The 27,315-nt window shown below is 36.3% G+C and overlaps 1 protein-coding gene across 2 annotated transcripts; it reads right to left on the reverse strand.

Annotated features, from left to right (window-relative positions):
- Positions 1-8: 8 nt before the first annotated feature.
- Positions 9-26,910, reverse strand: ret (ret proto-oncogene receptor tyrosine kinase). Of its 2 annotated transcripts, none has more exons than XM_051915841.1 (20): positions 26,663-26,910; positions 12,819-13,052; positions 11,875-12,168; positions 10,571-10,809; positions 10,269-10,464; positions 9,700-9,899; positions 8,982-9,264; positions 8,718-8,849; positions 8,481-8,591; positions 7,321-7,431; positions 5,359-5,615; positions 5,071-5,218; positions 4,847-4,954; positions 4,553-4,767; positions 4,343-4,465; positions 4,102-4,172; positions 3,472-3,609; positions 3,120-3,219; positions 1,900-2,047; positions 9-880 (listed from the first exon to the last, which is right to left on the reverse strand). In XM_051915841.1, exons 1-20 carry the CDS (start codon positions 26,724-26,726, stop codon positions 723-725), a joined length of 3,330 nt encoding a protein of 1,109 aa, XP_051771801.1. In that variant the 5' UTR covers positions 26,727-26,910; the 3' UTR covers positions 9-722. The 2 variants fall into 2 exon arrangements, with proteins under 2 accessions (XP_051771801.1, XP_051771802.1); XM_051915842.1 differs by having other exon boundaries at positions 8,718-8,846; positions 26,663-26,909.
- Positions 26,911-27,315: the final 405 nt, after the last annotated feature.

A 27,315-nucleotide genomic window follows, 5' to 3' on the forward strand; every position in this document is an offset into this window, starting at 1 on the left:
ACGAAACCTTGACATCTTCTAACAGTTTTATTTATTGAAATGTAATGTTTTGACAACATAATGAGGAATCACACTCAGCTTTATGTATTGTAGGCCTAGTTATTGTTGCACAAATAATGTCTTTACAAGGAATGAAAATTAAATCACCATATGACATTAAATTAAACATGTTCATACTCTGTTATGGAAATATTCAAAACTCATAGTTACCACAGAGCAAAATATGAATATTTAAAAAACAGAAAGTAGTTGATTCTGTCATATGACAGATGACGCATGATCAAGAAGAAACAAACTTGGCTTTTTTTCCAAATAAACATGTCCAGTCTTTGAGGCAAACATCTTCAGTAGGTGATGGTAAAGAAGCTCCCTTTAATTCCTGGAGTGGGACCAAGAATGTCTCGGTCATGCATTTATAACTGGTGTTCTCTAACAGAAGCGGCACAGGCACTTAAACATGGACATTAAACTGTACAGAGTCATGCAGTGATACAACATGGCCAACAGGGCCTTGTGGTAACAATTGCCTATGAGCTGCTTGAAGCATGTTTTATGCAATTCCAGCCAATATGAAATCTTTTACCACCCTCCCATCTTCTACACAACAGCAGAAATAAAAGGGAACCCACTTTATCATCATACAACATATATACAGTATCATATAAATATACACATCTCCCCACCCCCCACGTCTTTTCCACCAATGATTTTGGTTTGCGTTTTTAACTATCGAGCGTGTCCACAATTTTTGCGGGAGAATGCAAAGCCATCCAGTTTGCATAAACACTATCATTGGCATATCTTGTAAAGACAGGGTTAGTGGCATCAAGTCTGTTGAGCGGTACCGGGCTCTTCTCAGGCCAGTTCGGGTATGACATGCCTAAAAACGAGAACATATCATTTTTTCTGCACTGAGGAAGCATTAAGTCCAGACAGTAAGGCTCTCAAACAAAACTCAGCTTAGCTTTTGAACATAGTTATATAAAATAGCATGAATTACGGGTTCATTTGAGCATGAAATCATTCTTTGGTCCTTTGAGTGCTTTTTGGTCATTCATGTCAATATTCCACTGTGGTGATATCATATATTCTATGACATCATCATGACATCAGTATTGTGGCTCCTGTTGTCTTTGGCATTCTATGTACATGCTTTTAAATGAAACAGATCATCGGTGCTCCACTAAAAGGTTGTGTGTGTGTGTGTGTGTGTGTGTGTACTCCCAAAAATAACTGACATCAAAGAGCCCATGCATAGAAAGTGTCTTACTCCTAGCCATTTTATTGCTTATTTATTCTACTATTAATGCCATAATTTTAGGGAAAGCTAAGAAAGTCTTGCATATTTTTAGGATCTAAAAGAAGAGTTTAATTCAAAAGCCTTACTGCTTTCAGAACTGACTCCATCTACTTTAAACACTCATTTTCTGTAATATGTTCATGATATTACAGAGAGAGCACATCCAGAGCACACGGGACCTGTTTCAAATGTAAAACTTAACCTAAAGTCCTGCAAACCAATAGAAATTTTACATATGATGTAAATCATAACCACATCTTAAAATATATTTTCCTAGCTGAACATAATACATATTAAGTTGTGTGAATATGTGTAAAAATGGATTTATTTTTGATCAGTAGTAATAATACTTGGACAATAAAGCCTTTTAAAATTAATATTTCAAATAATAGAGTACATCGGAAGCAGGTCCAAATGAAACATCTGATCCCTAGATCCAGACACTAAAGCACTAACTGAGTCTATAAAACACGAGCAGTATTCATAAGTCACTGGCAACCATGCCGTTAGCACAATCACAGCACTTCCTATGGAAGGCACAAACATAAACTGATTTTGTTCCCTGTATTAGAATCGAGTAAATGCATGGGAAATTCTACCATAGAGCTTGTTTTCAATCCAAGTGGAGGGGAGGGTTCGAGGGAGAGGGGCGTTACTACAGTCCACTAAGGGTGTGTCCTCTTCAGAGAGGGAGTCGTCATATAGCAAGGCGTCTGCCGGCGTGGAAGCCGCGAGATCCAGATAGTCCTGATGAAGGGAAACACAAAGTTATGCCAATGAGAGAAAAGGTACCATAACTGTTTAGTGTAACATTACATATTTCATGTCAAAAAATAAACATTTCTTGAGCAAGACTTACATTATGATGAGATTTGTCTTTATTCACTAGTCAACATCCCTCACTAGAGAGCAGGTTGTCAAATTATAATAATTGTGAAATAAAGTTAGTTTAACATTTAATTTATTCTAAGTTATAATTACATTTGGTTATGATGGTTGAAAATCGACAAAGTAGTAAAAACCTTTACTCTCTGCAGGAGGGTTCTTCTGTGTTCATCCTTTGTTTTACATTATCACTTACCTAGAGGAATTCTTCATCATTATAACAACATAAATGAATAAACATATATTGCCGTTTAAAAGTTTAGGGTCAGTAAGATTTTTTAATGTTTTTAAAAGGTGTTTCGTATGCTCACTAAGGCTGCGTTTATTTAAAACAGTAAAAACAGTATTATTGTAAAATATTATTACAATTTAAAATAACTGTTTTCTATTTTAACAACTATTTACTTATACTAACTATTAGTATTTACTATATTTCTGTGACAGCAGAGCTGAATTTTCAGCATCATTACTCCAGTCTTTAGTGTCACATGATCCTTCAAAAATCATTGTAATATGCTGAAACATATATTATCAATATGCAAGAAAAATGTATTATCAATGTTGAAAACAGTTGTGCTATTTAATATTTCTGTATAAATTGTCATACATTTTTTCAGGATTCTTCGATGAATAGAAAGTCCAAAAAAGACATTTTTAATAGAAATTTTGTAACATTATAAAAGACACTTTTGATCAATTTAATGAGTCCTTGTTGAATAAAAGTACTAATTTCTGAAAATCTTACTGACCTTAAACCTTTGAACAGTAATGTATGCATAAGATAATTAGTGTGTAAATACTATTCATGTTTAACTTATAAAGTTTATACATGACTTGTAAAGTCAGGTTCAGCTCAGGTTGTGATTTCATTCAGAAGTGTTTAGATTTTTTGTGTGTGATTGTATGTGAGAGGAAGTGTTCATTGTGTTCTTACTCGGCTTTTCACCATCATTTTCTCAAGTTCTTTGCTGATGTCTGAGAAAGTGGGACGCTTATCTGCCTCTTGTTTCCAACAACGAAGCATCAGATTGTACCTACATCACATAACAGATCATTCATCACCTGATACAGAATATCTCTGATTGAATAAATGATACAAGCGAAATGCAGAACAAATACACAAAAAATAAGTACATTGTCAAGTCATATAATGCTAAATATGCTAACTTAAATGTTAAAATGATATATATCCCATGATGACATGGTGGTTTTGGAACATGATTTCTTAATTCATCTCTTAATTCTACAATACATTCAACTGATGACGGGATGACTGTTAAACACACATTTCATCTGTGCAGTTCTCTGGTTTCTCCATCCTGTAGCCTGTCTTCAGAAGGTTGAAAAGTCGTTCCGGAGCAATGCCTGGGTAGGGGTTTCCACCCAGAGTCACAATCTCCCATAAGAGGACACCAAAAGACCAGCTAGTGAAAACAAAGTAGAGAGAGAGATTGCATTAGAAAGTTGTCATGGAAGAAACCCTATTCCAAGAACTAATTCTTCAAATGTTAAATATGAAGTGGAGATTGTTTGTATAGATACATGTTAGCTAGGGTTAAGGCTTGTTCACGCACCAAGAGCAATAACTATAAAAATTTCTATAACGATAACTATATTAGCGTCTACACCAACGCATTTGTTCTAAGCGTGTGCTGCAGTTTTGTAGTCTGCCGCTTTAAATGCTTGAGCTCCTTAAACAGGATGGATTCTGATTGGCTGTCAATGTTTATATTGTTCATCAGATGGAAAATATCATTCTGAAAAGTGATTCCAGTGATAGTTGTGGTGTGAACTCTGCTATTCTTTTATATTTAGAATTTTTTTTTAACTATATCTTTATCGTTAATGCTATCGTCCTATTGTGTGAATGGGCCTTTAGAGTTACGTGTGTTGCATGAAACCGTGCCATAACTTACACATCACTTTGTGTGGTGTAGATGTGATCGAACAAAGACTCTATAGCCATCCATTTGACAGGAATACGACCCTAGAAATTGAGAGCACATTATGACATAAAGTCTTACAATTGTAAAATTGCATTAAACCATATGTAGGAAACATTTGGCATCCAAATAAGTTATTCTAGAGAATGAATGAGACAAATATTCAAGCATCTGTGAAAGATAGGATATGATGCAACTGAACAAAATGTATCACCTTGCTCCTCTTCACATATGAATCTTCCTCATAGACATCTCGAGATAAACCAAAGTCTGATATTTTCATCTTCCTTCCCTCTGCCACCAGTACATTCCTGGCAGCAAGGTCTCTGTGAACAAGCTAAACACATTTTTTTTCATTATAACATTTCTTTAAAACGGAACATTTGATATTCTGTGATGGATATTCCCTAAACTGCTGACATACCTTCATTTCAGCCAGGTACTGCATTCCTCTGGAGATCTGCCATGCAAAAGAGATGAGGTCACCCATGGTCAGAGCTCTCTCATCTGGGTTTTCCAAGTAGCTTGAGTTGCGGTTGGCATCGTTGCTCATGTAGCTTGGTCCAACTTTCCGGCTCTCTCTCAGGAAGTTCCGCAGTGAGCCGTACTTGGCGTATTCAACAATTAAGTATAATGGACCTGAACAGAGGAACTTGTGTAAGCACACAGAGCAAACAGAGCTAAGCAAAAACAAATGCATTTTAATAAAATGTCTTACCATCCTGGCTGCAAGCTCCATACATTTTTATTACATGAGGGTGATTAACCTGCTTGAGCAATGTGAACTCTGACAGGAGGTCTCGAAGCTCACTGTGAGACGCATTTTCTGTGACGAAAAAAAAAGGATGCTTAGGATTCATTATAGAGTGAATTTTCCAGCTTTTAAAAAGTTATCTGATCAAATGCAAACTGCATCTGTGCCATGGATTTTGAGCTGCATACCTTTCAACATCTTTACGGCAACTGTAGTGTATCCAGCTTTTCCTTTGAGCCGGAAAGCTGTGGCCTTCACAACCTTTCCAAACTCTCCCTCTCCAAGAGTCTTACCAAGCACTAGGTTTTTTCGTGGGAACTCCCACTTTGGATCTTCCTGTTAACAGAAAGGAGAAAAGGACAGAACAGAAACAATCTCAATAATAATTTCATTAATCAGTTCAAATTTATATAAAAAATCAACATGTATGAATGAACTGGACTGAAAACTAAGTAAAGACACTGAGCAACACTTACAGGTATTTTGAAGGTGTCAATGGCCACCTGATTCTCCATGGAATCAAGAGAAGCTCGACGAACGTTATTGGCTGAGTAACTGATTGGGTAGGATTGGGCCGGCCGGCGGAAGGTCATTTCAGCTGAGGCGATGGGTGGCTTAGGTGTGCTCTTGTGATAACGGTGGAGAAAGTATGAGGACAGGATAATGGAGACAATGAAGGATAGGAGAACACCAGTTGCAATGACGGTCTTACACGTGTTGTCACAAAAAGCCTCTGAAAAACAATTAGAAACAAAGCATTACAATTTTTGTCTGTATATATAGTTCCAGTCATTGATTCTGATTGGGCGATAGCTGTGTTTTATTCATGATAAAGCATGACCGCTTCACCCAACGGTTCTGTTAAAGAAAAAACATTAGACTATTTTTCCAGCAGAAGGAAGGCATTTAGTGATTTTACTTTAAAAAAAAAATCATTGATAAAAATTTTTGGCTTTAATATTTGTACTGTGGTAACTTTATATTATAAAAAATTGCTTGTTATTTTTAATTTTGACAAAATAATAAGTGATTTTACACAAATGAACCAGTTCAAAAGTTTTGTACCCTTTAATCTTAATCTCGGTGTGTTTTTACCTAGATGATCAACGACTGTTTTTGTTTTGTGATAGTTGTTCATGAGTCCCTTGTTTGTCCAGAGCAGTTAAAATGCTCACTGTTCTTCAGAAAAATCCTTTAGGTCCTGCACATTTTCTTGTTTGATTTTCTAGCATCTTATTCATATTTTAATCCTTTTCAACAGTAACTGTTTACTTTTGAGATCTATCTTTTCGCACTGAGGACAATTGAGGGACTCATACACAACTATTACACAAGGTGAAATCATTCACTGATGCTCAAGAAGGCAACACGCTGAAATAAGACAAGGAGGGTGTAAACTTTTTGAATTGGATGATTGAGGCAAATTGTACTTATTTTGACTTCTGGGAAACATGTTTATATCCAGGGCTTGACATTAACACCCGCCAACCCGCCAAATGTGGGTAGATTTCAGCTGTGGCGGGTAAGACAGCCACTCCCACTAGCCACTTTGGCGGGTTAAATATAATTTCAGCCTACAGTCAAATGAAGGGTAGCTAAACTCGTCGTAACACAAAATTACAATCCGATCACAATTCGTTATTAATTAACTTGCAGTTAGTGAAGGCGGGATTGGCGGAATGGCGTTGAATGACACACAACAGGTGCGCTCTCTCTTTGTCGCGCGTGCTGAATAGTCAAATACACGCACACACAGATGTCAAAATGCCCATCGTGTGGAGTATCTCGCGTGAATACAGTTGGTTATGGCTTAAGTGGATGTAAACAGGTTGGTAAAAACTAGATATGTGTCAGTATATTACATACATGCATTCAGAAGCCCAATTAAATACCTGTCTGTCATTAATGTTAATCAAACAACAAAAGATGTTAAATAAATGTTAAATAAACCTACTGTATCTGAAAAAAAGAGTTTAGACTATTTAATTTACTATTATATTTGTAATTTGCTTCTTTGTTCTTTTTATATAGCCTAACAAATATAACATACAATTATAAAATGTATCATATTATGGTCATTTTACCCACCCCTTGCCCACCTGTACATACCAGCCGATATACCATGTAGGCCTAGTCTTGATTTTGGTGGTTAATCTGCATTTGAATGTTCGAAAGGGTTTTAAATCTAGCTAATCAAGTAAAATGTAGTCAAGTATCAAGTAATCAAATAATTTTAGCATGTCAAAGTCAACTTTAATTATATAAAATGTAATTTCCCAACAGCAAAATTGTGGCCAGTGAAAATGCTGAGTGGCTTGTAACTTTGGAAAACCACTAGCCACAGTGGCTGGTGAGCAAAAAAGTTAATGTCAAGCCCTGTTTATATCTTATGTAGCTTCTAATGAAAAATGTAAAAAATAAAAAATCATACAGCTCACCTGGCAATTCATCCTTTTCACAGAAGCACTTTCCTGAAAAACAGTAGCAGGTCCCATGTCCAGCTTTGATTCCATACAGGTCCCTCTCGTAACCCCCAATTATGGGCAGACCTGAAAAAAAGACATGTTCTTATACACTGTAAAAAAATAATTTTGCAATTAAATTACTTTAATTAATTTTCTTTATGTAGACATAGATTGTCCAGACAAGAAAATTTAAGTTTCTTTGTCCTCAACTAGGCCACAAGTTGAATGAACAAGTATAATTGTTGTTTCAACTCAAATACGCAGGTTGAAACAACTGTACTAGATTTTTTGCAGGCTTTTTGCAAAATTTTTTTTAAATTGTTGTAAACTAAACTTAATTTACTGTGAACACTGATTTGACCAAAGTATTTGACTTGACAAAATAAAAAAAGTCAACTTTTGTGAGTAAAATCATTATTTCTAAATTGAAAATATTATTTTAATTATCACTACTGTCTGTGGTATATAAATGAGTTACAAAGACATTAAAATGTGAATGTTATTTTAAAATCATCGGCACAGATTCATTAAATTAAACCAAAAAAAAAAAAAAAACGGCCTAACCGCTTCAGTTCATTTATTTAAAGGAATCAGAGACACTGGTCCAATTCCGAACAGCAAGTCCGAGGCCCCCCCTCATTGGGTATTTATTAATTTATTTAATAATTTATTTGATTTTATCACGTGTGCAAAATGTGAATCGTTTGCAATAAATGTAATTGTGTATTGAAATGTGTTGCTGTGATTTTAATTTGCCTTCGTTTTAGCCTAAATCAAATGTAATTTACAAATTAATATTCTACTAATACATTCAATATTGATTTTAGCAGCTTTGCAGCTACAGTTCTTAAAGTTCAGCTAACTAAAGTGAAGTTGTCATAACACTCCAATTTAAGTTCACCTAACTAAAGTGAAGTTTTCATAGCTAAATATAATCAGTTCTGATTACTTTATAATTTGTCAGATACGTTTTTCCAAATAAGTAAAACTCATAACAAAATATGAGTTGAATCAACAAAAGATTTTTTACAGTGTAGTTGTTGCACTTCCTAAAAGCATAACTGCAGAATTATGCTGATCTAACTAAACAGTATATGAAAGCCTCAAAACAGAGTAGAAGTTTAAAGTCTCACTGGAGCAATCCTGAGGACATATGGATATGTTTTTGCTCTCAATGGCATCACAGTAACCATCTGGACACGTGCGGAGGTCAGGGGAACAGGTGGAGTACTTTTTAGATATTCCTGGAAAAGTAACACAATGACACTGAATTTGTCCTTTCGAATGATAGAAACAGTTCCACAGTAATATAGTAAGTGCAGTGTATTTGATTCTATGCCCCTTTAGAAGTCAAGGGAATTGTGGGTAACCTTTATCTTTGCCTTGTCTCCACTGGCATCTGCCTGTAGGGGCTCCCAGGCCTCGAGACGCCTCACACTCCCCTCGTTGTCTCTTCTCTGCACAAGCCAAAACTCGTTGCTCATCCAACCTCATGAGTTCTGCTATGCAGCACAGTCACACAGGAAAAAGCAGAGCACAAAATCACAATCCCACTGGCAGCTGGATCAACAGGTCTGTTGCTTTCACACCTATGGTTAATGACTGGACATTGTCTTGCAAACTTTTGACCTTACCTTCACCCTCAAAAATGATGACGAGCTGAGTCTTGGCCTGAAAATTGTTCTGCTGCTCCTGGGCAATAACTACGTACTGCAGCTCTTGGCACTGCGGTCTGCGTAACACCTCAGTGTCGTTCACATAGAGCACACCAGTCTTATCGTTTGGGGTCTGTGCAAGGCTGACTGCCATGTAACACGACTGAGCATCAGCAGAGATGTTCCTGTCTGCGATCTCTAACTGATATGTGACATAAATGCCCTTAAACTTCAGACAGTTGTCCACACAGACATTTCCAATCTAATAAAGAAACAAACAACACATCAGTGGGGATCATCTGGAGTAATATGTGAAGTAAATTGCAATTTAATTTATTATATGAAAATTGTCAAATAAAAAAACAACAACAACAAATCATAATTCCACGTGCACTTGAAAACATGGGCATAGAAATGTATTGATATAGGTCAACTGAGTATTTCTTGTCTATTTAAACATCTATATATATATTATGTTCGTATGTATTGAATTTGTACCAGCTTTGATATGACATTTCATAAACTCTAAACTTACCTAAAATGTTTCTTTTTACTGCATAAAAAGTATTCTTTTGCAAAGACTGGTATTATCTTCAGGAATCGCAAATCTGTTTCTTAATATTGCAGATTTTAATATTTACAATAGCACTTCTCTACTCCTCCTTCCACAAAATGACTAAAAACATTATTAAAGCACCTGGGAGTATGTCGTTGCTTTCTTTGAGACAGTGAAGAAGTAGGTGATATTGGAGAAGCGAATAGGAACTGGCAGGATAGTCACATTGAAATGTAACAGCACTGTTCCCTCGGGGCCCGGAAAAGTGGTGTCATTGACCAGGTAGTCCAACTGAAATGAACGTTGCTCAGTCACAGACAGATTCTGACTGAGTTTCAGCTCTGAGGGCAGACAACAGAATAAAGAACAATGCTGTATGTTATGTAAAAAAGCTATTCAGTTATTAAATGTGTTCTCAGTAATTGTTTCACTGGCCGACATGACAGTCCTCTTGGTCATGTTCATACAACAACCATCCTGTATTTCAAAGATTTAAATGGTTAAGGCTGGAATACACAATACATGACTTAAAATCTGAACAATTTTTAAAACACTAAATGTTAAATGACTGAGGTGCATGACAAATGAAAACAATACGTGATCTAAAATCAGCTCAAAATATTAAACTTGTTTAATATCCTCCGACTGGATGGAATCAAAGTCTTAAGCTTATTTGTGTAAAAAGGAAAAAGAAAAAAAAAAGTACTCACTGTATTCATGAACCGTCCCGCGGACATTGCCAAAGATGGCCTTTTCTTCCCTAAATTTGTGTTCAATAGTAAAAGTGTTTCTGATCCAGGAGTCATTTGTCATTAGGGTGCCCACCAATTTATTTTGAATTTGGTTTGTGGGATAAACGGGCGTTGTGTCCCTGTCATATACAAACAGAGTTCCATAGACAGTACCCTATAAAAGAAAACAGATTACCATTATTCAGTTACTTTCATATTTCATATATGAATTTAAAAAGGCCATGAATTTGTGAGACAGCCAGACAGTGTCTGATACACACCTCACTGCGGTTAAACTCTATTATGATGTCCTCACTGTCAGTCCCATTCACGTAAGGAGGATTATCATCCTCATCATAGATGTTCAAGTGCAGAGAAGTAAAGTACTTATGCAGCTCTTCTTCTGTCTGTATCATGCACACTATATCTAGATGGTACACTTCCTTTTCCTCACGGTCCACAGGTGCAGTGACCACCAGTTCTGAAGTGGAGCCGTCGACCGCAAATGGAACTGGAGATTCTGAGTTTAATACAAGCAATAACAGAAAATTAATCTCACTGCGCTGTAGTGACTGAGACAGATCAGACACACAATTATTTGTAATTTTGACAAATAATCCACAATAACCCTCCTCCAACAAGCAAACCATGAGGCAGAGCTATCCCTGAACACCAGGCCTCTGTTTACCGTAGCAACAAAGACCAATCCTCAAGATAAGACTGGTTTACAACTCAAAGGAAAGAGATAAATGTACACTTTGTCTATATACAGTCCATCCTAATCCTATACCCTTTATATATAAACACTTGAGATATGAACAATCATGTATCCAATTTTCCTATGTAATCATAAGTTCTTTTATAGTGTTTTGCCTATGTATTAAACTCTTTGAATGAGTCACATGTATACCATGTTTGGTATGAATGATCATTTACATTATATGTTGATACCATATTAGTATTATATAAATCATTAATAGTTTCTCCATCAACACCCATTCAAATTACAGAAGAAAAACATCATGCTCGAAGACAAAGGAACATAAACTTTCCTTTCTGAAAGTTTAAGTTACCATTGGCTCTCTGACCCCCTGGAGGCGTGATATCCTTATGGTTTAAAAGATCACTCATCACAAGATCACGGGCTGATTCTAAAAAATTCTGATGTGAAGATGATGCTGAGCTAGAAGTCTTCTAAGGTCCCCTAAGTTTGTGCCAGACTGTGGCCTTGTCTTTCCATTCACCAAAGATCCTCTGACTCAAACTGGTTCTCTCTCATCAAGACTACTTCTGCAAAGATCAACTGGAGCCTCAACAAAATGCATCAGGACAGTTTTATTTAAATGGGTGAGACATGCAAGTACCAAACTTAGTCTCATTATTTGATACAATAAGTATCCCTACCCCTTTTAAAGAAGGGTGCGTTAGAACTAAGAAACTGATGGTTTGCTATAACTTATTGTTAGTATTTATAATGAATTATAAGGAGTTATAATTAATTGTTCATATTTCCTTTTTGGCTAATTTGCTACAGTGCTGTAATATGCAGAAAAGCATTGACATTTTCACTGGGTTTGGTTCATACCTGCTTCCACGCCATAACTGATGGTGTAGTTGGGGCAAATGCTCATGCGGGTAAAGCGCTGGAGCTGCCGCAGGGCCCCTGGCATACGGTTCTCTATGATGTGGGGGTTTGAGTCCTTATCAGGGTAGCACAAAGTGCTCAGCTTGACCTGACCACAGGAGGGCGCTGTGTCATTAATGAACACCAGTTTGACCTCCACTTTGGGAAGGAACATGCACATCCCTTTCTGCGGGGGCACTGGAGAGACTCCGACCTTCAGGTTGAGATCCTTCTGGGACCTGCCCGAGCTGCTGCCTGGAGGAGAGATATCATGAGGCATGTTTTTGAGGCATGAGTGCTTTAACAAGAGTGTCATTTAACCCATTGTTCACCTGACAGGATTCTCTTGAAACATTGTCTGTAAATATACATAATAACATTACACTGCATTGCAAAAAAATATTTTTGTAATCAGTATTTTTGGACTAGAAAAAATATCTACACATCCTTAAAACAAAAAACACTTTTGAAGCAAAATTGCTTGAGATTTGCAGAGAATATTTAATACAGAGAGTAATTAAGACTTAATATTTCTTACCTCAAAGGCATTTTTTTCTTGTTTTAACCTAAAAATCTAACAAATTTTGAGATGTATTGTACACATAAACAATATGTAAACTTAATTAATGAAGACATTCTATGACAAAAGAGATTTATTATGTTTTTGGATCTCAAGTAAATTTATCTTAGTTAAATAAATCAAATGAAATATGTTTTAAGCATATTTAGGCTTTAGACAAAAATAATAAAACTATTAGCTTCAGTCATACAATAGAGACTACTTTTAGAGACTAAGTTTTTAACATCAGTACAGTGTTCTCTGATAGATGATGTGATGTATCATTAAAATAGTGAGTAACATTGCAATAGTTCAGTCTGAAATAAAACTGCTATGTCAAACTCACGTATACTACTGAAATCACTCCACTCTAGGGTTTTGTTCATTGAAAGGACTCCAGATGCCTCATCCATGTGAAACCATGGTGCAAAAGTTTCTCTGTGGGAGCACAGGAAGAAATAGGGCCTCTCTTTAGAGCTTTCCAGCATTGAATGGACCTGAAGCACTGGTGATCCCTGCGGCTGACCCACGAAGATGCTTTCTGTGTAGACACTTTGTGGAAAATACAGTCCAAGTGAACCTGTCCAAAATACACAAGAAATGTCATACTGCGTGCATTGTGGAGATTCATCATTTCAGTCTGATTCCAGCCATTGTTAACTTTGGCAATCCTCAATATACCCGTCACCAATAAAGAAAACTGAGCAATTTAATCACTCCCATGAAGAAATACTTTGGGTTCAATAAATGTTAACCTCTTCCTCCTTTACCTAAAAAACAAAACAAAAAAAAACCTCAATTGCTTACAAACCTCCTCTGTGTAAAGAAAAGGTTAGAAAATCAAATTTTACAACTTTGTTGTCATAAAACTTTACACCTAAAATGACCATAAAAATGTCAACTACTTCACAGCTCAAATAATACAGAAATTATATAAAAAAATAATTAATGTAAGTGTTATGTAAGATTCTAAAATTATAATCTTCACATTTCTGCTTTAAAAAAATGGCTCCAATTAATTTCCATTGCCTAAATTTTTTTTTCTTTTTGTTTTAAAGACGAGTCCAAATTGTTGTTATTATTATTATTTTTTTCGTGGTAATCAACATTTTGCCACAAATGAACAATATGAGCATTTCTTCAAATAATCTTTACTGTTTAAAGGTATTTTGTGCAAGTGCATTTGGTAAAGCAACATTAAGCTGTTGATCCTCTCTAAATGATAAAAAAGAACATTCAATTTAAAAAACACACAATTTAACCTCTGGCACATGATGCATTCAATAGTTTGCAATTAACTCCATCAAATCTCCCCTTATTGATCTGCTTCTTATCTCAATCTGTTGTACAACAGAAACGTCCACACAAGTAGGCAGGTTACACAATGAACTCATTAAACACATCCGCTTTTCTGTTGAAATAGCCCTCGCTCCTCTGTCATCGAAAAATGAAACAGCGTCTCATATGACATTGACACTGGTCTTTTAATGAATTTCTCACATGGTCAATATGATGCGGTCTCCAATTCTCCTTGGGTTCACCTTGAGAAGTTTAATTACAGTGGATAACATAATACTGCCTAGAAATGAATCATTACCTGCAGGACGAGTGTGGATGGGGGGTGGGGGGAAGGGTAATCTATAAAACACTGTAAGATCCCCATGTGTTTTACCAGTAAATGGAGATGCAAGTGTTCAGGCTGTAATTATATCTCTCCTGTGTTCCTGTCCGACGACGGTGGGCGGCCACTTAGGAACGTACTAATATCATTAGCAGACAGCAAAACTAGATTTTCTATTTCTGTTGCTGCAGTTGAAGCCTTGTCTCTGGTTTCAGACATTGATTTAATTTAGCTGTGCTGGGATGACAGGAGGCCGGATTGATGGATACAATGTGGCCAACCTTCCTGAAGGATGGAGACGCAGTCAGGAACACTACAACCATTTTTATTAAATGCCTTGTCAAGACAGAAAGACAACACAGAACTGGTTCGTGTTCCTTTCCTTTATGGGATCACCAGTCGTGTTTGCAGACATAAAACATTCTTTAAAGACCTCATGAATTCAAAATTAAACTTATTTGGTTTTTAGTGCATATCTATTAGATTTGAAACCATCAATATTCTAATGTACTGATAAAGGTAACACAAATGTTTAGCAGATATAAATGCTTACATTTACAGTCTTTATCATCTAGGGAAATGGATCAAAAACGTTGATGACACTCACGCCCAACTTTTTATTCAATCAAATGCTTTCTAGAATGAGAATGCCCCTCCATAAAACCACCTGCCTCTGAATAGCAATTGCAATACAGTGCTGCAGATATGACATATTTTGAAGGCCAAAATCCGGGAAAAAGCAATTTATCACTTCCAGTTCCATCGTCCTGAAGTCAATTTTTTTTACTGGGTTTTGGTTAAATGCCTGAAATAGGGTGTGTGGTGAGCACAAGATGAAGATATTTTCACATTTTATTCTACAACATAAAATATATCAGTAATACCCTCTTGTGACTTTTTAAAGTGACTAAATGGGACTACAGAGGTTGTCAAGGAAATTAAACGTCACCACGCCAAACAGGTAAACTCATCTATTTACTAGTCTGCTTTTACATCATCATTGAGTTTATAATCATGCTCTTGCAAATAATTCTAACTCAACTCAAAGGGAAAATGTTTTTAAATGAAGACTGAAAGAGTTGTCAGAAGCCTAATGGTGGTGACGTTGAAGTCATGTGACTGTGGTGTAGTTTGTTTATAGCCTACATTTAGCTCTTCTATTTTAACCGTCTGAATTTAGGCTTAAAAATTCATAAAAGTTGTGTTTAGGAAAAATGACTCCTGATTTCGGCACTTAAAGAGCATGCCAAATTAAAGTACAAAAGTGCTATAGATATGCAGTGCCAGGAGATCGGGTTTGTTTATTTGTGAAAATCATGATGAACAAAAGATGAACGTAAGAATCATAAACTTTTGTTGGTCACAAAGCTTATTTTCTGCAATAATCCTAAAGCCACTGGAAAAATCCTACTGGGTTTTTGTCTAGGGAACCAGGGTGATGCTATCTTCCTGCTCTATAAAGTAGCAAATAACGGCTCAAGAATGTGACTTGAACTAAAGGATATATGCTAAACAAAGGATGAGGCTTTTGAAATGTCCCACCCTATCTTCCTGTTTCAGTACAAAATATGTCTATTCAAGAAAGAAATGTCATTTTATAGGTTTTTAAAAATATTTTTCCTGTTAATATAATGCATAGAATAGAAAAAAATATTAAAAAAAATGCAATAAAACCATACATAAAACTGTAACAGGTGTGCCATGACCAAACTCTGAACCTAAAAAAAAAAAAAAACTTTTGAAGATTCATTCTTTAAAAGAAGCTGTCTGAGCCGTGTTAGGTGAGATCCATGTTGTATTTCAGGTGCATTTTTCAGAGAAAGTCAATAGTACAAAGAAAGGCTTGTGCGCCTGGTTCATAAACCATAGCTGCAGGAGAGCTGAGGGATGGCAGCATTAATCTTAGCTGATGCAGATACTGTGTTGAACAAGCCACTGGATTTGCTGTGACACTCATTCATCATCCTGTGTCAGTGTATCAGGTGGAGTGCTTAGCAGAGCTATGCCACTCTGAGACTCAGAGCAGGGCTGATGGCATTTACTTTCGTTTGTACTTAAATAAACGCATGAAATTGGAGTAGTTGTGTGGTCCTCCTGGGATAAGGATTCCCAGACTAAGAACATGGTAATGCAAGCAAAACCCTTTGCCTTGTTGCTCCACTGCAGAATCCAGGGACTGTGACTGACAGCTGGAAACTGCACAAATTATGTAAGCATATAAGCGAGGGTGACCACTTATCCAAATATTTCTTAATACAAAAGTATATACTATGCACATTTTCTGTATGGAAAGAATATTATGTCAAATTGTGCAGTATACAACAGAGCACACTGCAACACTGTATCCCACAATGCAATACTTTCAATTTGACCCAACATTTCCTGTGTTATAAATGAACCAGAAGTAATTACTTTTGATAAAACTTTTGACATTATTTGATCTGACAGTCAAAAGTTGACATTATCATACATTTTCATGATTTAAAAATGCAATTGCAATATAATATCTGTTCTCAATGCTGAAAAAACATGCTGTAAATAGAAACCTTTGATGTAGTACATCTAAATATAATACTTTCTAACACTCTATGTTTACTTAATTGCGGCAGCTGAAATTGTAATTTCAATTTTTTTTTAAATTAATTGTGCAAGGAAAAGAGATCCGACCTGTTATCTGGTTACAGAAGCTAACTGATGTGGTCAAATGTAAACACAAGATAATGCCAAGTGTAAACAGAGCCAACCGTGTTGTATTCAGTAATTAGTTAGCTAGAGTTCCAATCTGAAGATAGAGAAGTAGAGAAGTGTTGGCAAAAACCAAATGCTTCCAGTGATTAATGACCAAACGTTGACAAGGATCCAACAAGCATGAATAAATTGCTCTAACAACACTGTTCAAACGGCAGTTTCAATGTATCGATCAGTTTTCCGCCTTAATTATTCACGTAAATGTTGTGTGATTAAATTTAATGAAGAACAAAGTAGGCACTGATCATGACGCCAAGTTTAAATATGATGATCTTTTTCAGGTTCAAAGCGTGTGTATGCACATTCACTTCACATTCAGCATTTAACGAAAACCATAATCTTCATAGCCTAATTGTTACACTTTTCTAGAACCTCAATAATCAGTGTTTTGATGGTCCTAGTCGAGGTAAGAAGTAATCTTAAGCAAACATTAAGTCATTTGAATTCTAAACTTTTGCGGTGGGCAGCTGCAAACTACAGTCTATCCAACTGATTTGAATCATTCCAAATTCAATTTATTTCCAGGCCGGAAGCCAACCGAAAGCAGTTTATATCAAGCTAATTAACTCAGAGAATCAGTACACAGCAGGAATGACTCTGTGACATCACAAGATGGACATGAGGTATTCAGCGAGACGAGTATGACAGGATGTGACACGTGGATGAGCATTTTGTGAGTATTAGGATGATGGCAGAAGGGCGGGAGGATATATGGAGTTATGGCTGATCACTTGATCAGATTGGGCTCACTGGTCTGACCTCTCACAGCCACATCATGGATCAAGGTTGTAAACACTATGATGCAATCTGACATATTGATTTCAGCTCACAGGCGAATCGACTTTGAACTTAGCGCACACATACGCACAAACGAGACAGGATAAGCTTAACGAGTGAAATCACGTGTCGTATTATTTTTGAATTAGGACTTATATGAAACATCTGCACATAATTTCCATCAGCGATTTGTTCATTGTTGTCATGGGTCAAAAGAAGGTGTGCCAGCTCTCTTTTTCTTAACCTAAAGTGACTCTTGAGCTACTTGAAAACATTTCTGATGATGCAACAAGCTAATTAAATAACAAGAGACCAATCAGTTCTGAATATAAATAAATCCACGGTTGTTTCAGAGCATTCATTTGAAACCAAATGGACATATACAATGTCCTGAGTTAGCATCAGTCACCACTCTGGTGAGGTCTGCATGTTTTCAAGCAAGATCTCTCAGCGAGAGAACAGGTTAATGGGGGGACGACCTCTGGACCGGACTGCTCAAAGACAAGAATTCAATTAGCTCAACATGCACACCGCCGCACAAATGTACCATCTATGAGATCATGGGAGCTGGAAGAGCGCATGGGTCTTTCTTGCCATTTCCTTGAACTCAACTCAAAGGCGGAAACACGCTAGCAGTCAGAGCAATCCACTTTCCATAATCCACTTACTCCTCAAAGGGCTCCATTCATGACATGCTGTATGTAAACACAGGGATGTGTTTGTTGCAATCACTAGCGTTCCCATTTAGCTTCATGTCTGCAGCTACAACGGCTGTAAATATCAATATAGTGTAATCTTGATAATGATTCAGTCTGACAATCCGAACTTCTTTCTGTTTGGGATCATCATAAAGCATGGTGATGTCGGCCCCTTGGCCCCTGCCCTTCCAGCCAAGGTCAATGTGCACAGCATCTGTCCAAAGTGATGACCAAATTGAGAAGTTGCAGGCCAATCAATAACAATATTAATCAACAGCTGAGCACATTCAGCCAATAACTGTCCTGCATTAAGCATGTCATTTTAGTGAAAATATGTAAAGGATGCCATCAGACTCTCACATTACAAGCCACCTAAAATCAGCAAAGTTAAATGTTAGTAGTGTAGTAGCTGCATCCTAAACCTACGGACATGTATTCATGATCAAAAATTATAAATAATAAACTATAAAATAATAATTGTTTTTATTAATAATAAGAATTTCTCACATTATAATTGATCTCAGTGTGTTTCTAATAAATAAGAAAGATACAAAAGGATATAAAATGAAGTATAAAAATTATGCCGATTATTTGGAGCAGCTAATGTCTTTTTCCTGAATTAAGATCCATATGACATAGTATGGATGCAGTGTAAGAGGACTAATCAAAGTAAACATACTTAATTACAAAGCAAAATGATTAAGACTCCATCTCTATAATATATTAATGAGAATCATTACTCTGTGACCACAACGATTTAATTAACTAAAAGGCTGCCAATTACGCTATAATTCAATATGGGACTATTATTATTGATTATTATGGTTAAATTCCCCTCACTCTAATGTGAACGGGTTTCTTTTTCTTTAGTATGCGACACTGAGAAGGTATGAGATAGCAGGGTCAGGACAAGAATTGTACAATTAGTACAAATTTATTGAATTAGCCAAATGCGACAAGGTAGATTTCTATAATAGAATCAGACAAGGGTACAATTAAACATATCTAAAGTGTATATCTAAAGCTGTTATCAAACAACCATATATATCCATCATCATCAGAAATTCAATGTCAGAAATGTAATTCAGCATCCCATCAATGTAAGCACGGAATGGACGTCCGTCATTAAGAAATCTAATTTCACATCTCCTGTGGGATAAGGAAGTATGTTTGAATTTACTTTATAATCTCTTTTGGGATTAGACGGGACATTAGAGCTCATAAATGAGGGACCTTTGAACAACATGTTCTCTTGGATGGTATCATTACCATAAGCAATTACCAACATTATTCACTTAATGTTCTAATATAAGCCAGAGACAGAGACAAAACAACAATCAAGATTAGACTAAACAGAAACAAAACCTGGAAGTCTTTCTTTCACATTTCTTTACTATTTTGTGCTATATTTTGAAATAACCTCCAGTGTGATCCATTGCTCAGTATATTCCTCAGCGTTCACCTCCACTGCTTCAAACTGCACATACTGACGTTTTTGTGGCTTTTACCTGCTGAGTCTTAAAATTCACAGTGCAGGATGAAATGGGCCAGTGGGTGAATTTACATGGACTAGTGAGTTTGAGTCATTAGGTCATCAAGAGCTGGCATTTCCTAAATGCTAAGCCTTGCATTTTAAGAGTGCAATATAAAGCCACCCATGTACTGAAAAAGATGCTAACCTTAAATGTAAATGAAGTGATTTTATTTAAGTCAGAATATTATTTACAATCAGTAAAACAAATAAAATATATTGTATTACACCAAACAAATCTGAATTTAAAATTAAAGCTGAAGTCTGTAACTTTTTTGGTTAAAAATTATCAAGTATATAACCAGCCAGTTTTCAAAACTATCTCCTTACCTTAGCTCGATTCACAACGGTAAGCTTGTAATAATGTTTTATAATAAGAGTGGTACTGGTGGGATTCCGCGGGAAATTCAAGCATGCAGCCATTCGTCTTTGCGTCATTACGTCACATCTGTAAACAGAAAGTCCCAGCTATCATGTGAGGATGCTGCTTGTAGTGGATCATTTATAGCCTTTTCTCATAGCAGCTGAAATAATTAAACTTATCATTTTGATGGCGGATTGTAATCCAGAAAGATCCAAATAACAGTCATCAGTGACAACTGGAGATTCACCGGTAGTCAAAAGCAAAAGTGGCTACAGAACCTGAAATCTACAGGTAACGCTAATACACACTAAATACACATAGGCACGCAATGCTGATGTTGTTAACATTAACAATTTGAGAATAATAATAATAATAATAACAATAATAATAATTTACAGTTTGGCATGATCCAAGCTAAGCGATCGTTACATTTAATCACCATTGGTAGCGCAATTTATTGTAGACCTAATGCTTTTTTCCTCAGTTGGTCAGAACAAAAGTGGCAGACATGTTACTTACTTATTCAGATGACATTTTCCGGTGAAAATTCTTATTTTGGTCATACTTCCAAGACGTAAAATCTGTGTTTCCGAAGTACAGTATCCACACCGATGTGGTGACTGACGCCAAACATTAGATTCATCCGTCGTGCCAATGCACAATGCATGTAACATTAATAATTCTGCATATAACTGCAATTGCAGGTTTCAAACAGAGATGGCAACAAAGAGGCAAAACTTCTGGACTGCAGCTTTAAGATCAGATGTAAATAAGGTAACAATTGCAGGTTACCACTTTTCACAGTGAAAATGATTTCAGTATTATGATGCCAATGTTGTATGTGCATTTTTAAAAGTCTTGTAATTGTTTTAAGAAACTCCACTGACTCATTTTCAGGTAATGAATGAATCTCAAAATGACAGCCATTCACAATCCAGCACCCTTCCCCCTCCAAACGAACTCAAGACCAAACGAGGACAGTTAAGTCCTAACTAAGCCATTGTGTTGGTTGCTCATTGTTGTAAATGATCAGTCAAACACACCATGCATCAATGACCACTAGAAAATAACATGTAAAGACCCATGTAGAAATCGAGAGCCCCAAACGCCCTTGGGACACAATTTCAATCAATGTCTTCTTGTCCTTCCACCAAAGCAAATTAGATTCCACTGATGCAAGGGGAGAAATGTGACCCATAACTAACTGAAGAATCTGGGATATGACTCCAATAGGTACAGAAGCTCTGCAATTAGTCTAAACATGGATTTTGATATATTCATTAATGTGCATGTACAAAGGATCATCGTGAGGACAAGAGCCTTCTTTCAAGGACAAAAGCCTTCACGTCAACATGCCCGCGGGCCTCAGAAAGTCCTACCAGGATTTCGCTGGACTTTTTTTCTGATTTTTGCGGCCTAAAATGACTGAATTTACGGCAGCTTTTCTCAAAATTTGCAGCAATATTTGCAGCATTTCTTGTTGTTTTGCTGTGAAAATATACCACAGACAACATTCTTTTAACATTGTTATTACTTTTCTGACCTCGAGAACTATTGCAGGGCTCCAGACTAACATTTGAGGGCAGTAGCACTGGTGCCATTAAGTTCAAAGGTGGCACCAGCCCATGATTTGGCAGCGCTTGTGAGGGCTGACAGAAAAGCACAGAGCTTGAGTTGAGATGCAGATAATATAAACTTTTATTCTATTATTATATTTAATAAATATTAAAAATATGGAAATGGCTAATAAGCCAATAAGTGCTCCTTTGCAGCATATACAACAGTGGTAATTTATTGTCTTTTTTATTTCTAAATTTCTACATTGTCAAACTTTAGTTTTACAAATGGGGACAAACTATGAAGGATGAACAAATAATGTTTTGGACATCACATTAAAATAACATTCAAATTGTGCAATATTTAAAGCTTTGAAGTAGTGGGAAAATTTGTGTGAAGCACTTAAAAGCACTTTAAAACAGACCATTTCTGCCACAAGTTATTACTCACAAGTTATTAACACAAGTGTTACTACGTTACACTAGCCTACACTTTGTGTTCATGGCACAATGTTTCTCATGGTTTTCAGATTACACAATGTTGGGAAGAAAGCGCTTGAATTCACCGCAGACTTAATAACATCACTATGAAATCTTGTGAGAAGCATTCACATTCGTCGCAGAATTCTCTGTTAAACCACGGATATCAGATCAAACGATTTCCACATCGGCACTGCTTGATCTGATATCTGCGGTTTAACAGAGAATTCTGCGACAAATGTGAATGCTTCTCACAAGATTTCACAGTTATGTTATTAATTCTGTGGTGAATTCAAGTGCTTTCTTCCCAGTGCTGTGTAATAATGGTGTCGTGTGATCGAGATCGGCCCACTGCTCTGAACTCCTGTCGAAAATCTGCGGCAATTAAGAAAAAATGCAAGCTCCTCTGAATATTGCGGAGTTTGCTTGATTTTGCGAAAAATTCAGCGATCGCAGAATTGCAAAATCCTGGAGGGACTGTTACCGCTCTGAAGCAGGGGAGTCTCAAGAGAAGCTAGGTGTATGTATGTCTGATGTATATTACGATGTTACTGAACTATATGCCTTTCTCCACTGACATTCTGAGTTGTTAAAGCGTATGTACTGATTGTTAGAAGGCAGCTGTCTGACTCAGAGATGGCGAACGTGAACATGGTTTGTTTAACATTAGCAACACGTTATTAGCTGTTTGATAACATAGTCGAGTAAAAGGCTAATCATATTAATTACCAAAATGTGTCCGATGTTGTAAAAGACAACACCATTGTGCAGTATTTACCTCAGTAAGTTGACCGAGTGGATCTCTGAGCTTGTGTGAGTGAGTGGAGGCGGGGCTAATTATCATATTCATAAATCCATGTATACTAAATGAAGCAAGGATGCAGAGTTACATTCAAGCTATTTTAAGGCATAAAGAAATTTTTTTCACAGTAAAAAACGTTTAAATATTTCATTTTGGTGATCAAAGATGAGTTTTAATGGATGAAATGATTGACTACAAGGGGACTAAATAATATTCCTTTAAAGGCAGTATAAAATGTTGCTAAAAAGTTGAAAATAGTAGGTCATTGAACTTCATTAAAGATTTAAAATAAATTAAATGAGTGATCTGGCCTCTTTCTTTAAGGTATGAACAATGATCTGCATAGAGAATATGAAAAATCAACTACCTAAATCATATCTGTTTTTCCAATCATGCTGAAAGTGATGACGCTGAGGAAATTGGCAGGATTTCCTGTATATACATTGCTAAAGACACAAACTAAACTAAACCATTTAATGCAATAAAGTCCAAAATAAAACAGTGCAACGTATCAAAGGGAGATTTATTGGTCTGCAATGACAGTTGATGAAAATGATTGTCCTAATGCAGGGAAGGATTGTGAGGTGCTTTGAACTTGATTCCCTAATGTAACTTCCCATTGGATGGGCAATCTCATGTGGCCTGATCATAGGGAAATACTTCTTGGGTGAGGGTTTCAGAGGTTAGAAGCCATGGCACTCCAACAGATAAAGTAACAGGGTCAGAGCTGTGTATCCACAAATCAATGCCTCACACACAATACATGACATGGGGTCTGGACTTATTTTATGCAAACAACTAGCATGATGGAAAGCAATGGACAGCTGTGTGACTTTAGAGGTCAAAGGATATATTTCATTATAAATCACACATATACTCTCCTTCATTAAAGAAGCTCATCGCCTTATTAGTCGTCTATTAATTTAAAAAAAATGTTATTGCTTTATTTACAATATGCAGCATTTGCATTGCTGAAAATGAATAGCATGCACAGAAGATACTGATAAAAAATAAATTGTCAACCATATATTTGGTGACTAGCATAGAGTAAAGAAAGAAACGTATGACAAAGGAGAAAACTTGAGCTCTTATCAACAGCAAACAAGAGATCTTGCATCACTATACTAATGACGCATTCAAGGACAAACAACTGCATAAAACAGCCAAACAAACTGTATTTTAAATGTCAAACCATCAAAGCAAGTGTGGCGACACCAGACACGATTACATGCATCCCCAACATGGACAAAACCCATTGCTTTTGTCATCATCCATTTTCATGGGATGGCTTGTCATAAAATAGATGAGATCCATTTTGCGGGAGGCGCTGCCAACCATCCTGTGTCTTTAATGAGGGGTTTTAAGCCTCATCTGTTATCAGAGAGCTGTGTACTCTATTATTTTACTGGCAGTATTTTCCTTTCGGAAGACAAACACAATGTGTTTGCCCAGAGCTAAGCACACCTGCTGCACACCTGCCCTCTGACCACCTCTCGGCTCCAGGCTTTTGTTTTTCCTCACGGCAAAGAATCAAGGTGCTTCCGCATCATCTCGAACAAAGGTTAAAACAAGAGCCATTCAATAGGATGAGATCTAATCGTATTGTTCTTTACCACCTGGTGATTACCAAGATAATATTCACGTAAATGTATATGGTAAATTCTAAAAGTTTGTGTTGAGAACGATTGATTAAAATGTAAACTCGTACTGAAAAATAAGACACATGATGAGCCACTGCCCCCAGAGAAGAGTGGATGGAAAAATTAATATATTAAATAAAGTCAAAACTATTCTTAAAATTATAATAAAAGCAATTATTAATAGAGATTCATGAGAATATCAGCTCACATCAAAAATATGTTTGTTTCTGTTATATACTGTTATAGTTAACTTTATGTTTTTAACTCCCTAAAATGCTTTATTATAATTCAATAAGCATTGCAATTGCCTTTCAGTCATACCACACTAAGCATTATATATTAATATATCTAGTAATATGATAATCAAAAAGCACAATGAAGTCATTTTTGGAAATTTTGTATTTGATTATATAATTCCTGGTAGTTTACTGGACAGATGAATACATGATGAGTCAACAAGATCATTAATTTCCCATTATTTAGACTGAGAGATTCAGTAAACTTTAGAATACATCTTTATTTTTGACTCTTTAAGTAATGATCATTCAGTCACCACAATCATTGCCATCCAAGAACCACTATTGAGCTAAAACAAATGCAACACTTTTGCATTCACACACTGCCAAATGTCTTCCGAATGACCAGAATAGCTGTGAAACCTCTGCTATGTTTCACTTTTGTCAGTATTCAAGCTGTTGCGAAGTGACCGTTCCTTTTTAATGCAACTGGCCACAGGATCTATTCAGGAACGTGTTCGACTCTAGTTAACTCCAGTTATTTTGAGAGAGGTGTGTTAGTACAGTTGGGCAGAGAGGTTTTAAATGGGATTATAATATAATGACGTATATAGAGACATGCGTACTTCTTGCACGGACCATGTGGCACATTAGGGTTGCACATATTTTGGCTTCAGCTCCAGATTGCCTCTATGAAACTGTCTGGTAATTCTCTCCAGTACCATACAGTGGCCCGTGTGTGGGGGGCAGATGCAGACCCCCTGGATATACAGATGAATTCTGTATTTTCTTTTGTTTGTTGCCAACGTTACAGAGATAATAGGGTGCAAAATGAAACTAAATGTAAGTAAGATAGTAAAGTAAAATTATGTTTTATGAAATGTATAATTATGATAAAATTGTTATTAAAAATAGTAACAAAAACTGTGAAATACATTACTTTGCTCTTCATTACTCAAATGAAATCCATAATTTCCAGGAAGCAAAACTGACTTGTTAGTGTATCCTTGCTAATTTTAGATAATCATTCACTTTTCGATAAGTTAACAGAATAAAATGTTTTCCATGAGTCAAAAACATGCTTGAGAAAATCAAAGTAATCAAGAGAACACAATATTCAAAGGTTAGCTTACTGTCTTTCCAGATTTATTTATATAAATTATGAGGCCTCATATTTTAATATATATTCAGGAAAAAGGAAAAGAAAAGCATGCAGAAAAAGAGCAGAGTTATGCTATCATTGCGTTGTCTCAAAAACTACTGAGTTACCTCTCAACACCCTTCAAAATAGAGGTTATTTTTTTCAGCAAAGAACCCTCTTATAAAGAACAATTTACACTATCTAGGGTTCTTTTGAAATGAAAAGAAGTATGTGATGTCACATTACAGTTTCTTCAGATCTGTGGATCTAGGAGGATTTCTGAAGAACAAGGGAATAAAAAAAGGTTCGTTGGAGTCATCTGAGATGCTACAGGAGCATATGTTGCTCAAAACATAGTCTAGGTAGGTAGCTCTCTAGGTTTTGACACACAGCCCCTGTGTTGTCACTGGTTTCTGAAGGATGCACACCAGAGGCGACAATTCTATTTAAGTTAAAATACGACAAGTGTACAGCTTAAGTACTGTCTCTGAACAGTAATTCACCAATTTTAGATCTCAATACAGTTGTTATCCCACACAAAGAGGGCTAGATATCGTACACTTCGCGCGAGGTGACATCAGACTGTTAATCCTTACCTTCAGATAGGAGAAGAAGGAGCACAGCGATGTCTCCCCAAACGATTCCACGCGTAGTTCCCATACTTGTCAATCATAAGTGTATTTTCACAATGAACAGGCAAAAGTATTCTGATTCCCAAAACAGAACTTTACAGTGTTTATGATTCGCGCGAAGGAGCCACAAAAGTCCTTAACGTGAGTGTCCCATTGACGGGTGACTGCAGCGCGAGCTGCTGGACCGTGAGCGCGCGCGCACACACACACAGAGCGCAGCAGGGGGAGGTTCACATCACATCCAGCCAATTTCCTCAGATGTGTGTTTCCGTCCTGAATCACATCGCCGGCTGTCCAATGAGTCAAAGAGTTCCTAATGAATTAAAACTACAGGACATTCAAATTATGTTGGCAACATAGAAAAGGTAACTGCGTATTATCACTTTTTAGTTTTCAATTATGTTATGCATTAGGTTATATTATTAATTATTGATAATTTTTATAAACACACTCATTTCCCAGAGTCTATCCTTTTAAATATGCAGTGCAGACACAACCCACACAGCAAGTAACTCAGTGTAAAATTATTAAAGAGATTTAGATACATTTACAAATATCTGCGTTATAAGGGGAACACAAGGGGAAATTACCTTTAAAATGTTATTATCTCAGTGATT

The sequence above is a fragment of the Ctenopharyngodon idella genome, chromosome 13 (assembly GCF_019924925.1).
Source record: "Ctenopharyngodon idella isolate HZGC_01 chromosome 13, HZGC01, whole genome shotgun sequence".
Lineage (NCBI taxonomy): Eukaryota > Metazoa > Chordata > Actinopteri > Cypriniformes > Xenocyprididae > Ctenopharyngodon > Ctenopharyngodon idella.